The sequence below is a fragment of the Arvicanthis niloticus genome, chromosome 11, assembly GCF_011762505.2.
Source record: "Arvicanthis niloticus isolate mArvNil1 chromosome 11, mArvNil1.pat.X, whole genome shotgun sequence".
NCBI lineage: Eukaryota > Metazoa > Chordata > Mammalia > Rodentia > Muridae > Arvicanthis > Arvicanthis niloticus.
This window is the reverse complement of record NC_047668.1, coordinates 59,426,626-59,443,454: the sequence shown is the minus strand read 5'-3', so window position 1 is coordinate 59,443,454 and position 16,829 is coordinate 59,426,626. Positions and strand designations below refer to the sequence as shown.

Here is a 16,829-nt window from a genome sequence, read left to right as displayed (position 1 = left end):
AAACCATCACAGGTACCTTTTGCTTGCTTTTTGTTTATAAACTCTAAGTGGCATGTCTTATATGGCCATGCAAAGGGGGGAAGAGGAAGGTAAACTCTGTAAACTAGACGACACAGGACAATGTCACAAGCTCTGATCAGTCCTTTGTGCCCCGATGCCACATACCCTGGAGTTAGCAAGAAGCAGAATCCTGTGTCCTTCAAGTCCTCATGACCCTGGCTGAGCAGAGGACTTGTCACAAGTTGGCCTTTGTCCCAGAGCCCTCCTGAGTCTTTTACACCTGAGTCAGAAAGCTCTCCCTTCCCTCCAGGCTCTTCTTCCTCCATTCCAGCCTGTGCTCCCTCACTCACAGCCCCTCCCTCTAGGCCTGGCTCAACCCACTCAGCTTTGGCAGGACAGGGCCACCCAGAGCTCCTGAGATTCCCAAGTCTCTGCCCCCACTCCTCTTGAATAACTGGCCTGTTTGGAACCTGCCTGGGATGCTCGCCCTGCCATATTTATGAATACCACCTCTGCTTGAGCAGTATGTGAGAACTGCCAGATCCAGAACCTCCTCTAGTCATCGAGCGGCTGTGAATGACATGAACTGGGGAAATGACTGAGGCCGTAGAAGGGGGTAGAGATGTAGTGGAGATACAGGTTTGACTTTAGGAAATAGCCTCAGTGCCTGGCATCTGGCCAGCGGTGCTTTCCCTTGTGACTGTGTTGATGGGGTAGAGGAAGCTCACCACAGGAAACATGTCAAAGCAGGGAATGGGAAGCAGAGAGCAGTGATCTCCCGTGCCAGATGACAGCTAGCCTCTGCTAAGCCTGTGCTGAACACACTGAAGCCCACTTCCTGGGGAGACTCTCTGGTTGAGTTTCTGGAGTCTCTGAAATGAAGACATGTTCACTTATTTTAAAACTAGTTAGTTGTTTTAGATTTGTGTTCTCTCTCAAACATTTTGAAATAAGAGATGCAAATATTTACAAAATTTATTTTCAATAGTCTCCGCAATTATATATTCCATATAAGAAAACTTCAGATGTACAGGGTGAAAAAGAATGAAAAGATCCATTCACGAACACTGGCCATTCTCACAGCTTCTGAGACCTACCGGATGAGCTTGCCCGTCTCCTGGCCTGCCTTATTCTCTCTTCCTTCCTTCTCTTGACCACTACCTCTCCTGTGGGGGCAAGACATGCTGTCCATCAGCCAATTACAGAAGAAACAAATTTGTGGTCCTAAAGTACTGTATGTCTTTAGTTCAATCAGTCACCAACACTGAAGCCAGGAGGTTTCAAACATTTGTGTTTCCAGTATCTGAACTATAAGATCTCACAGCCATAGGTCCCCTGCCACTCAGGCAACCACACACTCAAGCTGTCAGACAGTGTCCCCTTTGATCTGAACCAAACTGTCTAACTTGCAGAACCAAAGACATCCACTCCCTCAACTGCCTTACCCACAGCTCCCTGTCACAACCCCTAGTAATTTTTGTTCAACTTGTTACTTTTTCCTGGAAGATTGACCTTCTGAAGTTCCTCTAACTGACAAATAAGAGACTTAGCCCCCAGGGAGAGGAATTTTATGGTCAGCCTATGCTCCCCAGAGAGCTTTAACATAATGACCCAGTTCCGTGGGCTGGCCAGGTTGGAGCTGGTGGCTAGGATAGCTGTGCTCCTTAAAGCACCCTGGACTAGGACAGTGAGGACATAACTATTTACATGTTGCCACTATTCCTGTTGCCTTCTAGTTACCGTCTAACCACCTTCTAGTTACCAACTAGCCACTTTCTAGTTACCAGTAGTTACCTTCTAGTAAACTTGACAGATCTAATCTTAAACAGATCTAAACTTTGTGTATGTTTGTGTGTTTAAAAAACCATGAAAATACTAATAAGAACTAATATTTGTGGGTGTTTTCAATGACTTGGCCACAGCTCCAAGTCTCCCTGGGATAGATTGAAATTATCTTCCTTTCTGCACTGTGATTACCAACAAGGAGTAATCTGCATTATTCAGTATTTCATCAAGGGGAAACCAAATTTATTTGTTAAGAAAAATACCTATTTGTTCAACATTCACCGAGTGCTTGCAACATGCCAGGCACTGAATGAGGTCAAAGAAATACAGCCAACTGCAAACAGATGGGAGCAGCTGCCTGCAATGGCTCTTACATTCTAGCCAAAGGAAGAACAGTTACCCTTAGACCGTAGAGGGTTTTACTTTATAGATCAATCTTTTGATTCTATGTAGAATATACTGTGACTTACATTATGTTTAAATCTATGCCCTGAGGAAACTGTCAGCCAATCTGATATGAAGGTCTGACAGACAAGCTGTAGGGGAGCAGGGTGTGCCTTCCTCCTCATAAAGTGAGCAAGGTGGACTTGGTCTTCCTATGGACTCCCTGCATTGTGCTGGCTTCCCCTGGCTAAATTACTCACACCAAGTATCTATCTCTTTCAGCCTCCAGCCCCCGGCTCTGGCATGGTCAACATGGAGAAACCTCAAAGGTACCCATCCTGGAACACAGCTAGCAGTGACACACTGCACATGCTTTTCTCTAAATCCTTGCTTGATTGATGAGGGACACCAAGGACCAGAGAGTTCAAAGTCTTTGCTTAAGGGTTGGGGGACAACAGTGACCAGAACCACTTCCTGCCTCCCCACATCCTCCCAGAACCCATGACTCCTGTGCCTCCTCTGGGTGAATGAGAGAAGAGTGGGAAAGACCAGAAAAATGGAATTCCTGTGACTGTCACAAGGCTCTTGTGGGGATCATGTAGGGTTTGGACCAGAGTCATTTTACACTGGACTCAAGTGTCCTCTTCAGCTTTGGGCAGAACTAGAGAGCTTGGGAAGAGGACCCAGAGGGATCTGTTTGTCCTTCACTACCCCCAGAGCAAGGATAGGCCAATGCTTGTTAGGAAGTGGCCTACGATGGCCAAGGAAAGGGCTCCTGTGGGCGACAAACATAGTCTGATCCTGTGTGCTCACTTCTTACAGCGTCAAGCAGGAACCACAGAGTGTGTGCATGGCAATCATGACAGGTGAGTCTTGGGGTTCCAGCCAGACTCCAAACTGTCCCCCGCCCCTGAGACACAGCAGATGTTTTGTTAATAAAAAAGATGCACTTTATTGCTTCATTACATTACTAGTGCCTGGGAAGAGGGGAAGACATTCTAGGGAGAGAGAAAAGAGAGCCAGGGGACAGAAGGTCACATGTCCTGAATAGAAAGTATGAGAAATGTACAGGGTAAGGGGAACTGGGGGGACTGGACCAAAGCCTTTCACTTTCTTCACTTCACTTCCCAGAGCCCAGAATATGTTTTTATGGCAAGTGAGAGAGAGAGAGAGAGAGAGAGAGAGAGAGAGAGAGAGAGAGAGAGAGAGAGACAGATTATAGAATAAGGTTTTATTTTACAAATAAATGGAAAATTAGGCTTGGGTCTTCCTCTTGGGCAGGAGGAAGAATCCGGGTCATTTTTCTCAGGTAAACACCATGAATCCACCTCTGAAGTAGTCATACAGGAGCAGCCACCATGTCTATTCACAGTCAGGAATCCCAACTGGGCATAGGGCAGCGGAGGTGATGGGGAGGGTAGAACTTGCCCCTGAAGCCCTCGGCATCAGGACTTCTAAAGCTGAGGTTGCCCTGAGTAGGGAGGAACACATAATGGCTGGCAGCTGTTACTGACAGCCGAGGCAGGAGTTCTGCAGAGAAAGTGGTCCAGGGATGTCCAGACCCATTAAGTATGATGAGGTTGACCCAGGCTCAGCTCTTCCACCCTCTGACCCGAGTTTTAGAGAGCTCTAGTGACCTCCACATCAGCCACACCCTTTCCATCTATGAGGCCATTTTGCAAATGGAAAAGCTGAATGCTGAAAATAGATAAACAGACTTTTTCCCAGAGTTGTACATTCAGTTAGTAGCAGAGTCCCTGGAAACACAGGGCATCTATCTCCTTGTACTTTGCCTTTTGTTCTGTCCCTACAATCAGGGAACCCCAAGACTAAGCAACCATAGACCAAGACCCCAGCAGATGAGACAAATTGATAGACAAAGTTTTATGGGAAAGTTTGATCACTTTTACTTTGGAAAGTAGTTCTTCCAATGACTTCCTACCACGACTTAGTATATGTGTATTCTCACCAGCCTTTAGCAAGAATTCTCACATGAGGGATGAAGTGCTCCCCACATGCATACATGCATACATGCACACATGCATACATGCATACATGCACACATACAGGTCATTCTTACAATGTTAAACTGAGTCCAAAGCTCTGCATTTCCCACCCTCGGGCCTGAGATCCTGCAAGCTTGTCACAGATGAGAAAACCTGGGTCATGTGCGTGGGGTCAGGATGGCAACCCTGAATTGTGTGAGTTAGGTGACCACCTGTGTCATGAAGCCAAGCAACCAGTCCCATGACCTCCAGCCCAGCTTTCCTTCCTCTCCCTACCTGTTATCTGCAGGTGTGTACCCCCATAGAGAATTCTCCAGAAGCCCTCTGGATCATGCTTCCATAAACCCTGGGGCTCCTTGAGGAGCCGCAAAAGGAAGAGGAAGGAAGAGGCATTTCTTTCTGCAGCCCACCCTCCCTGCCCCACCCTGTCCTCTCTGAGGAGCAAGACACAACTTAAACCTTCCTGACAGCCCTATTTTTAGCAGTCTTCTGGCTGTCAGCTAGGCGACATGTTCTCTACGTGTTCCCCGGAGCTTTCCCGCCCTGCTGTCACTCACGGGGAGCAAGGGAGACGACAGGAAGGCAGCCCTGAATTCTGGTTCTAATCCCAGTCGTTTCTGTCAACTGGGGGACCTGACACGGCTTGCTTGATGTCTCCATCTCAGTTCCCTCAGGAGTAAATGAGAGTCTGCCTGGAGAGCAGTCGACCTTGGGCCTGGCCCACCTAGGCAGATGCTCAATTTAGCTCCTTTTGCTTTTCAGGGTCCGCCTGGGTGGGTGGGGGGATGACCTGACAGCATGGTGTGGAGGTTAAGCCTTGCAATGGAGGCAGCAAGGCTGTCTGGTCACCCTAGGGAGTCATTTATCTTTTGAGGTGACCCCTGGCTTTCTCTGTAGCCCTTTCAGATATCGTCAGACATTTCAATCCTTCTGTCCTGATGCCCGCGTGTTCTCCCGGGAAGGGTACTGCAGCTCATACTACTGCTGAGTAAGTATGCTTCTTCTCCCCCTCTGGGGGTGTGCACTCTTGCTGGCCTTGGGTGTGTAGGGACTTGAGGGGACTGACAACCATCAGACAGCGTTAAAATAGAACTCTTCATTAAGTCACTGCCCACATACCTTCCCCCTGCTGATTTCAGTTGGCTTAAAGAGTTAGGTCAAGTCTGCCTCTCAGAAGCCAGCTGTGCTGAGGGTAAAAGCATCAGCTTCCTGGCCTTCAAAAATATGACTTTCTTGATTGTGCTTTCCACTCCTCCAGAGACTTGTGGATTCAAGCTAAAGAGTTGGTGGGACGTCTGAAGGACAACCCGGTAAGAGGCTTGCGAACTCCGGTGTGGGCAGGCTGTCCGGGTTTACTGCAAGACAATGACCCCAAGATACAGAGTGCTGACGGCCCTGGTGCACAGCAATGTGTCCTGGCTTCTGAGGAAACACCCCTTCCACTGTAATACTCTGAAGGTTCCTTTGGAGATAAGAGTGACTGGTTCTATTGAGAATGCTTTATTTAGGATGGCTTCCTGTGTAGAACTGCAGAAGCTCAGCGGGTGGACTAAATGACCTTTCCATAGAGAGGTGGTTGGGTTCTAGAGAGAGACTGGTTTGCATATGACCTGGACTTTCCACTTATTCCACTGATTGATGTGTAAGGTACAGTCGAAGCTCAGTAAAAGCCAGTAGCTATCGTTGTCATTGAAGCAAGACTGCTATCATCAGTAATCACCACCATGCTGGGGAAATGGCTCTGTCAGAAGAAAATGCTTGTTATGCAACCAGGAGAACCCATGTTCAATTCCTAGCACCCACATAATAACTAGGCAGAATGGTATGTGCCTGTAGCCCCAACGCTGAAGAGGGAGGAGACAGGAGGATCCCTGGGTCATGCTGACCAGCAAGAGACACTGTCTCAGAAAAATAGCGAGTGGTTGAGGGAGATACCTACAAACACATGCACATGCACACACACAGAGAGAACAAATTACCTGACAAGAAACAACTCAGGGTGGGAGAATTTATTTTGGTTCATGGTGTGTGGGGTACAGTCCACCATGGTGGAGAAGGCATAGCAGTCGGGGCATGAGACATCTGGTTACATTGTGTCTTTCTCTCAGTCAGAAGGCAAAGAGGGAAAATGCTGGTACCCTCTGGCTTCTCCTCTTTCCTCTTATTCGATCTAAGCCTGTAGACCATGGGATGGTGCTAGCCGTGTTTATGGTGGCTCTTCCCTCAAACCTCTCTAGAGCTGCCCTTAGAGAAGTGTGTCTCCTAGGTGATTCTAAATCCCGTCAAAGCCAGGGATGGTGACTTACAGCTTAATCCCAGCACTCAGGAGGCTAAGGATGCACATCTTCGTCAATTTGGTGCCAGCCTGGAGCGCAGAGTTAGATTTTGTCTCCAAAAACAAACGAACGAACAAACAAAACAAATGCAGTCTCTCTGGCAATGGGTGCTGGGCTAACATAGTGATAACGAGAGTGCAATTGTTCTGTATAATGACTGGGCAGTCTTGAACCTAACCCTGTAATTTTAAAGATGAAGAAACTAAAATTCCAAGAAGTCATGTGACAAGGCCAAGTTCAAGCAATCAGTTAGAGCTAAATGCTAAAGATCAGAATTCATAGCGTTCCCTGGCAACACAAGGCGTTTCCCTGCCTCGGAAAACAAGTTTGTTTTGTTATGCGTGCAGTCTGTTCACTATAGAAAAATCAGAAAGCAAATGCAATATTAAACCCATCCTTAAGCCTAATACCTAAAGATAATACTAGTAATGATTTTGTACATATTCTTCTCCACTTTTTTTTCTAAGTATGTTTATCTGTGTAAAACGGGGTGTTACAGGATATGTATGCCTTCTGTAATCAACTTTTCTCATTTTTTTCTGGTGATGCTAGTCACGGTTTCCATTTTTATTTTAACAACCACGTAGTGCCTTCGATTACATGAGTGTAGCGTAGCTTACACAGGGATACACGACTTCAGGTGTGTGTGCTGGTTGCTGGTCCCTATTCCTATGGACAAGGCGTCATTGTAGCTGAACCTTGGATAGCTCTCCTTCCCTTAAAATATCCTTCAAGAGTTGGGCCTGGTGGTACAGGCCTGTAAACACAGCTACTTGATAGATGGAGGCAGGAGGAGGACAAGTTCAAAGCCTGTTGGGTTACAGAGTGAGTTTAAGACTAGCCTGGGAAATTTTGTGAAGATTTTAAAAGTTTTAATTTGTCAACATGAAAAGAATGTAGGTGTAACTTGGTGGCAGATTACTTAGCATACACAAGACTTTAGGTTCAATTTGACATTGTAAAAGACTTTTTTTTTTTTTTTAATCAAGGTATGTCCCTTAATACAACAAGGTTCAAATTGCCTTATAGAACAGTTGTTCCATGTTAGACTACCAAGTACTACTTCTGACAAAAAAAAAGAAAGAAAGAAAGAAAGGAAGGAAGGAAGGAAGAAAGGAAGGAAGGAAGAAAGGAAGAAAGAAAGAGATCTGGAAAGATGGCTCAGTGGTTAAAGAGCATTGGCTGCTCTTCCAGAGATCCTGAGTTCAATTCCCAACAACCACATGGTGGCTCACAACCATCTGTAATGGGATCTGATGCCCTCTTCTGGTGTGTCTGAAGACAGCTACAGTGTGCTCACATACACACAATAAATAAATAATTCTAAACTCCCCCTTCCCAAAAAAAGGAGAAAGAAAGAAAGAAAGAAAGAAAGAAAGGGAGAAGACAGAAAGAAAGAAAGAAAGAAAGAAAGAAAGAAAGAAAGAAAGAAAGGGAGAAGACAGAAAGAAAGAAAGAAAGAAAGAAAGAAAGAAAGAAAGAAAGAAAGAAAGAAAGAAAGAAAGCCACTAAGCCAATAGACTCACGCCTATAATCCTAGTACTCAGGGGGCAGAGGCAGGAGGATCAGATACTTGAGATTAACAAAGCAGCCCTGACAGTGACTTAAGGTAGTGGGTGTGAGATTGAGAAACACCGACAGACAGACTTCTGGTCCAAGCTCTTATGTCTCTGTTGTTACGCTGCAGCAACTTGACTTTGAGAAGGACTGGAAACTCATCACCGTGTTCTTCAGTAACACAAGCCAGTGTCACCTGTGTCCCTCTGCACAGCAGGTAAGCTGCAGGTGGGGAGGCTGAGGTGCTGGTGTGGAGGAGGGGCTAACCCTGTCTGAGCATCGTCTACAGAGTTGGGGATGAGGCCTCCTGTTTCAGAACTAAAACAGGTGGATTAGTGAATAGATGGACAGACATGTAGATGGACAGATGAATGGATAGATGGGTGCACAGATTCTCAAGAAAACAAACGAAAAATGATAACATCTAGCTGCTTCTTTTTCCTCCAGTATTTTAGTGTGATAGCATGCACAGAACGTAAGATTGACCATCTTAACCGTTTTGGTGTGTTACGATTCCTGTGGGATAAAATACTGTTGTGTGTCTCAAAGCTGCACATTTGTCACTGTCACAAGAGCCAAGAACGCTTTTAAATTCTGTATTTTAGATTTTAAAAGAAAATCTAATGTTATATTCATTGTTTGAAATAATAGGTCTTGTGGGATTTTTCTGCCTTATTTATTTATTTATTTATTTATTTATTTTTACTTCCCAATCGCTGCCCCCTCCCGGTCATACATGTATATAATGTTCTATCATCTACCTCCATACACACCCATTACCCTCTCTCCTTCTTTCTGCTTTCTCCATCCTTTCTTGCCAAATAGGTCCCCTTCTACTTTCATGCCTTTAAAAAAAAATCTAGACTCTACGTAGGAGAAAAAAATGTATGTTTGTATCTCTGGGTCTGGTTTATCTGATGATCTTCAGGTCATCTACTTTCCTGCAAATGACTCAATTTCATCCTTCTTTATGGGTGTATAATACTCCACTGTGTAGACATACCACATTGTCTTTATCCATTCATTTGTAGTGAGCATCCAGGCTGATTTCCTAACAGTGTCATGAGACCTCTCTACTGATTTTTCAGTAGTTCAGTAATTCACTAATTCACACCGCCACCAGTGCTATGTAAGGAGCACCTTTCCCCTCACCCCTGCTATGTAAGGAGCACCTTTCCCCTCACCCCTGCAGCTCTTGATGCTTGTTTGATGAGAGTCTTCTGAGTGGGCTGTGATCGATTATCAGTGTGATTTTGATTTGTACTTCTGTGTTGACTCATGACATTGATTACTTTGTCAGGGATTTATTGGCCATTTATAAATCTCTCGAGAGCTGTATCCAAGGCACCTGGCTGTTTGTTGATAGACAATTTGGTTTTTGGTGTTTAACTTTTTAATCCCTTATGTATTGTGAATATTAACCTCCTGGAAAATGAACAGATTTTTTTTCTTACTTCTAGGTCCTGGATTCACCTAGATATTGTTTCCTTTGTTGCTCAGGAGCTTTTACATTTAATATGATCCTACTACGGATTTTTATACTCTCCAGTCTCTTGTATTGGGAAAAGAAATCAGGGTCTAGGGAAACTGAGTCAATGGTCATCCTGCATCTGAAGAGAACCAGCCTGCTAGTTAGCTACTAGTTAGCTACTAGTTAGCTAAGAATTGTTTTGCCTTTCTCAGTTCTGCCTTCATGCAAGCAGTGAGTTTGTGGGCTGGTGTAGGATGCATACACTCACCTCACACTAACTAGTGTACAATTCATACACTCACCTCACACTAACCAGTGTAGGACACATACACTGTGTCCTCCCCCTATCCCCGAGTCCCAGCTTGGGTGGAAAGGCTTGCATTTACCAAAGGCAAACCTGTGGGTCTTATTGTTGAGGCTCATCGGCGTTCCTGGGTGCAAAACAAGTGACTTCATCTAATATAAGTGTAGATAATTATATCGCAGATTGTGACTTCAGTGTTTATCAAAGACCAGCTCCAGTCAGCTGGAAGTGTACGGGATAGCTGGGGAGTATAGGCTGTGGTATTATGAGTGACATACACACTCTTCTTTGTGAGCCTAAAGTCCAGCTGCCACTAACCTGTCTCTGTCAACTTGTCTACTGCTCCCTCAGGACCTCTGTCAGGCCGTGGCTCAGCCATGGCTAAGTTTCTTTTTGTGCCTCTCCTCTGCCATGTTTTGCCTTCTTTCAAATGCTGCATGCTTTCACTCATCCCTGGGCCACTATTAAAGCTCCCTTTCCTTTGTGCCATAGGACTCCAGAAGAATTGTGGTTAAAAACCTCCCTTCCCTGGCCAGTTCTCACTGCCCACTGTTCCTGCAGATCTCCTGAGTGTGTTGTGTACAGACTAAGACAGCTTCTGTTCACTAGGGCCAAGCGAAATTTACATGCTGTTTGTTCTCTCTAGGGTCATTATGCATATTAACGTTAACTCGTAAATTATGCATCCGTGCATTGACATATTCAAAGCATGTGTTTACACACTGCCATATACCCCTGTATCTTCTTCAGCCACTCACACATTACCAAGCATATATGTAAATCTGCCCTCTTATGTGTAGACTCAAGCACGTGCTATCGTATCTGTGGTGAGTTTGTTCAGAATGGCATTCGATTGCTTTTCCATGTGTGAGAGCGCAGTCACTCATTCCTAATCTCTTCTCTGCACTCTAGCTTGCAGCTAAGCAGTCTTACATGATTGTTTTTTTTTTTTTTTGCCTTTAATGCATTTGTCCCTTCAAACATTATTGAGTTCATGATGCATTCTAAGTACATGTGTCCCACTTATGTGACTTGGTTTTTTATTAATTTTTAGTTCCACAAGTAATACACAAGTCTTGTTTTTATCTTTAATATTCTTTCTTTTCATTAAGATGTATTCAGTATGCATATCACCACTGATCACAATCCACTGTGACGTTCCCATATAGGGGTGCTGGGTGCACTTTTCACCCACCATGTATTTTCAAGACCTTGCCATGTTGGTACCTGCAGGCTAGATGGATTCTTGCTGAGTGATCGGCTCCAAGGTGTGGCTTGACCACCTCTCATTTCAAGCATGCATTTACACATGCATGCACTATCCACTGGCCTACCAACAGCCATTTATCTCTTTCAAATTGTTCACAATTTTAAACACATAGAATTGTTTTTCTAAGTTTTTAGGTCATGGGTGCCAGGACATTCGTGAGTGTCCACAAATAAGTCAGAAAGGATGCAACAAAAAATGTAAAATAAAGGGAGAAGGGAATGAGGTAGGAGATTAAATACTCTAGTTCATTGCATGGATGAGGGGGGCTGTGGACTCAAGAGCGCTTTGCTTTCTTTGTCCTGGATGCATGCACTGGACTTGCTCTGCAGCTCTTGTCCTGGATGCATGCACTGGACTTGCTCTGCATCTCTTGTCCTGGATGCATGCACTGGACTTGCTCTGCAGCTCTTGTCCTGGATGCATGCACTGGACTTGCTCTGCAGCTCTTGTCCTGGATGCATGCACTGGACTTGCTCTGCAGCTCTTGTCCTGGATGCATGCACTGGACTGCCGTGGGAGGCACATAACATACTGAATCATGATAAAAGCAGTCTGAAGACAAATGTCTATGACAGTCATTATAGGTATATAATGTCTTCCATTTGGACACAGGGTAGTTGCTGAGCCACGTGACAACCATTCTACACCTGTGGTGGCTGGATGAGACTTAGATTCCCCAAATGTCTAAAGATAAACCCTTGGCCCAGAGGTTTCTAAAGCAAGATCTCACTCGGGAGTGAAAGGACCATGCTCTTCCAGGGCCCCCAGAGAGGATGGATGCCCTGAACGAATGCCCCCAGATGAGTTGCAGAGACCCACGTCCTGCGGCTCCTTAGGAAGAAAAGTGTGTTGCTCAGAAGAATCCAGACAGAGTCTTATCACTGGCCATTGCCAACAGATGGGCTGGGAGGCCAGCGTCTTAGCAAAGCAGGAGCAGAGGAGAAACAGACATGGGCACTTCTTCTAGACTGTGGATGGGGCGTGGCCCTCCCCACAACCCTCATCTGATGATTGGCAGCTGCCTCTAGAGTGCCTGCCCCTGTCCCCTCAGGTAATAGCACAGCTTCTTGCCCTGCCTTGTCTTGCTGTCTGAGCCACATTGCTGCAGGGGACAGCTAGTCTGCAGCCAACTGAGGTGTTTGTCTTCTTGTACATTTTATTTTTCACATTGAAATGATAACCAGGGGTCAAATTTAGAGGTCCCCATCAGCTTATTTTCTCACCTGCTAAGACGGGGAGGGGGCTGCACTGGGTTTGGGGGGTTGGATTTATACATCCTAGTAATGGGGCCCTTGCAACTGTCCTTCCGAGACTGTTTTTCTTACTCAGGGCAACTACTGCCCAGGGATGGGGGTGGAGAAGGAGGGATCTGGCAAACAGCCCAGCTTGGATTTCTGATTAGAAATCCAAAAATCCAAAAACTTTTGAGCATTTCAGATTTGGGATTTTCAGATAATAAGTACTCAGTTGGTAAAAATCTATGCAAATTCCCCACACCTGACAGACTCCAAATCTCCAGATAAGGAATATTTAGCCTGTACTCTGGGGAAATTTTGGATTTTTTAAAAAATTTATTATATTTTGGGGTGTGTGTGTGTGTGTGTGTGTGTGTTTGCACATGGTGTGCATGTGAAGATCAGAGGATCTGTCACTTCTCTCCTTCCACCTTGTGGGTCCTGGAAATTGAACTTGGGTTGCCTTTATCCAAGGAGCCAGCTCACTGGCCCATTCCCTTTTTTTTTTTTTTTTTTTTTTAAAAATCTTGTTGATTGTGCATGTGTGTGTGTGTGTGTGTGTGAGAGAGAGAGAGAGAGAGAGACAGAGAGAGACAGAGAGAGAGAGAGAGAGAGAGACAGAGAGAGAGACAGAGAGACAGAGAGAGACAGAGAGACAGAGAGACAGAAAGACATGCATGATGTGAGGAGATCAAGAATAATGAATAATCCTGGGATCAAACAGGTCACCAGGTTTCAGTGACAGATGCCTCTCACCCACCAAGCCACTGCTCCAGGTCCTGTTTTGGAAGTTTTGAGATCTGTCTGAGTCCCCAAGTCCAGGTTGATTGTGTTTCCTCTTCAGATTTATTTTCTCATAAAAACAGCTCTCTCAGCCCTTGGGAAGGAATGTGTCTCACCCTTGCCTGAGCATCAGAGCCACCACAGTGGCTCTCATCACATTTCAGCCTCGGGCTTCTCCGATGTGCAACGCCTCCCTAGTGGAGGATGGATTATAGAAACAGAGACTGGACCTAAAGCCCAAACCCAAACGAAGCAGCTCAGAAAGTCTACACTTGTGGGGAGCACAGCCTCTGTTAAGCATCTGCCATAGTCTCTGTGGGGTGTCTGAGTCTGGGTCCCTGGGCTTTGTGTCCTCCCTGTTACTGCCCTTGTTCACCCAATTTCTTCTCTCACAGAAAAGGCACTTGACAAGGCACATGGAGATGCTGTGGGGGGTACTGGACTACCTGCATCGTGAGGTAAGGCAATGGCTCCCCAGCCCCTGGGGTCTTGGGACACGGAGCATGAGGCAAGCATCATTTTGTCTGCTCTTGAGACCCTTCTCAGGGCAGCAGAGGTGGGATTTGGTTTATTCTCAGTGGTATTTGCTGGAGTAAGAGAACAAGACCCTGAGGTTGGAAAGCTCGAAGGATTCCATCTTCTCACTCGTTCTGAAAAGGGATGCTCCTGGGGTGGGGGGGCTGGGCACTCTCAAAGAGTTAAGCACCATTGCTTTCTGACTGAGGCTGGCCTCTCTGGAAGCTGCAGTCTCTGAGAGCCCAAGAACAATGCTGTGGTTCACCTTCCCACATACACCGTGCTTCCCCAGGATCTGGGCCTCACTGACCACTGGAGAGAGGCAAGAGGTGCATTCTAAGATGCATAGCTGAAGGAGTGACACTGTTGGACCAACCTCATCCAAACCCTCCAAAGGGTGGTTCCCAAACAAGGCTCACAGGGTTCCAGAAGTCCCAGAGGCAGCCATGGCAGCTTGGCACATGCGTGTGTCTCTTCCTGTCACTTACGTCTCTTCATCTCCTAGGTCCCCAGAGCATTTGTGAATTTGGTGGATCTCTCTGAGGTTTTGGCCCTAGATCTTCAGCATCAAGAGACTGGCTTCAGGTAAAAGAGAGCAGGGGACAGTTAGACAGACAGACATAGAGTAGGACTTTCATCTATTATGTGGTTGTCACATGTACTGTAGGGACCTTGAAGTAGGTCAAGACACTCTAAGACCATGTTCTCAACACAAAGGAGATTATTTACCTCAGAGGGACAAAGGGCAGGGATGAGGGATAAAGAAAGGGGACAAGGGAGATGGGGAGGGGTATCTGTCCTGGAAGACAAAGGACTGCCTCTGGATAGAGAGGAGACAGACATGGCCCATAGGAAAATGGTGGTTATAAACACAGGAGGGGAAACCGTGTGTTAGGATGAAGTGTTTGATTTTAATTGGGCATCTTAATTAGGTGAACCAAAGCAGGTATCTGGTTGCTGGACTATGGTAGTGAGCCTCAGGGGGAGGTCTCAGGAATTGGCCGAAAAAGGGAATGGACCTCGGGGGGCTAGCTTTAGGAATGGAAACTAACAGTTTTTTTTTTAGCAAGACAGGGGAATGGTGGAGAAGGGCAAGGCTTGCCAAAGCCATGTTTGCCATGCTCAGCCTGGCTAGAGTCTTTTCAGGTATTTCATGGGCTCTCCACATACATTGATCCCCCCACCCCCCGGGGAGACCCAAGCTTGGAGGCTGGAGAGTTCAGTAGCTGTCTGGCTCACATACTAGTGAGCACCAGAATCAGTGAGAATCTTGCAATATTTAATTTGGTTGACTTAGTGATAGAGCCAGAGCCCCATCCCCCGCCCTCAAATGATTTGAGAATTTAAACACAGTTGAAAGAGTGCTTGTCTGGCATGACCAAACTGGAGTTACGCCAGCACTGCATAAAACTAGGCATAGTGCCAGGCAGTGATGGCACACACCTTTAATCCCAGCACTTGGGAGGCAGAGGCAGGCGGATTTCTGAGTTTGAGACCAGCCTGGTCTACAGAGTGAGTTCCAGGACAGCCAGGGCTATACAGAGAAACCCTGTCTCAAAAACCAAAAACCAAAACAAACAAAAAAAAACCCAAAAAACCAAAAACAAAACAAAGCAAAACAAAAACTAGGCATGTAGTCTCAGCACTTAGGAGATGGGGGGGGGGGTGTCAGAGGGCAAAGCTGTATACAACTCATTTGAAGCAAGCCTGGCCTCCTACATGAGACACGGGCAAAGCATCTCTAGTGATAAGAAGTGTTACTCTGGAAAATGACTAGGAAAAAAAAATCACTGTATTTTAATGTCTCATAGCTTGATTCTCGTGTTTTTCTGAAAAATTTCAAAGGATTTTTGCTTTAGCTTCAGAATCTGGTATTTGATTTTGGGGAAGAAGTTCATGTGACGAAGGCCAGCTGAGAAAGGAAAGAGGGGTTCTGAAGGGGAAGGAGAACAGGATCGTAAGGATGGGTGTGGGTTTCTGGGGTGGCGAGCAAATGGGAAGCACATGGAAGGGAAGGAAGAATATCTTCATAGCACATCCTGACCCTGTGGACTGTCGGCTCTCCTTGCTGGCAGGTCCAGGCGAGAGGAGATCAGTCCCATTCTGTGGGTCAGTCTCTCTCTCTCCGGGGCTGAGCAGGATGGTGAGTGTCGATGGCAAAAGAAACACCCAGCTGGGAGTCTTGTCGAAGCAGGAACTCAACTTTAATGTATCATCCTCTCACTTATATAAACTCGGAGCATAGGGAGGAGGGGTTTTGGTGGGGTGAGATGATGTAGGGGGTGGGGAAGGGTGACAGAGGGTATGGGGTGACTGACAGGGCCAATGGCAAAGCTCTACATCAGCAACAGGGGGGCAGAGGCAGGGCCAAACAGGTCTCATTGAGTCACCCCAGTACGGAAGTGACCGAGACAGGTCTAAAAAAAAAAAAAAAAAAAAAAAAGCCAGGCTCGGGTTTGTCCTCGAGGCCCAAACCAGGGCCAAAATGGGGCCCAACAGTGGACAAGAGCTCCATGGGGTGCATTCTGCCCTGAGCTGGCCATTTATGTCAACTTGACAAGCCGGAGTCTCCTGAGAGGAAGGAACCCTAATTGAGAAAATGTCTTCGTTAGACCAGGGTGCAGACAAGCCTGTAGGACTCATGTTTAGCCTCATGAGCAAGCCATGAGGAGCAAGCTACACTCCCCCATGGCCTCTGCATCAGCTCCTGCCTCCAGGTTCCTGCCCTTTTTGAGTTCCTACCCTGACTTCCCTCAGTGGACTGTGATTCAGGATATGTAAGCCATATAAATTCCTTTTCTCCTTTTTCTCCACTGTGCTTTTAGTCACAGGGTCTCATCACAGCAGTAGTAACCTGAAGAGAAATGGGTACCAACTTTGTGGAGTATCTCTGTGATAGACCTGACCATGTTGTTTTTGGGAGGAATCGTGGGATCACTTTGGAACTTTGGGCTAGAAAAGCCATTGAGGGTTCAAAAGGCTGGTGAATGAACCTGGGGGCAGGACAGATGACAGAGGTCTGCCTTGTGAGATTTCAGAAGGAAGTCTGAGAGTCACTTGACTCTCTCTTGGGGTCATTGCATATTTAGAATTAAGCCTCTGTGGTTCTGGTTAGCTGGGGCTGAAGAGTCAGTCATGGTTAACAGGAGAGCAGAAATGGAGTGAAACCTTCCCTTTGCTGA

General features: G+C 46.2%; 1 protein-coding gene across 3 annotated transcripts in view; it reads left to right on the top strand.

Annotated features, from left to right (window-relative positions):
* Plb1 (phospholipase B1) overlaps positions 1 to 16,829 on the top strand; it is a 132,677-nt gene that overhangs the window by 31,840 nt on the left and 84,008 nt on the right. For all 3 annotated transcript variants that reach the window (XM_076942263.1, XM_034514105.2, XM_076942264.1), the window contains 7 exons: positions 2,452 to 2,498; positions 2,992 to 3,035; positions 5,073 to 5,163; positions 5,434 to 5,485; positions 8,199 to 8,285; positions 13,527 to 13,589; positions 14,153 to 14,232. In XM_076942263.1, coding sequence (XP_076798378.1) covers positions 2,452 to 2,498; positions 2,992 to 3,035; positions 5,073 to 5,163; positions 5,434 to 5,485; positions 8,199 to 8,285; positions 13,527 to 13,589; positions 14,153 to 14,232 — 464 coding nt within the window. The remainder of the gene's footprint in view (positions 1 to 2,451; positions 2,499 to 2,991; positions 3,036 to 5,072; positions 5,164 to 5,433; positions 5,486 to 8,198; positions 8,286 to 13,526; positions 13,590 to 14,152; positions 14,233 to 16,829) is intronic.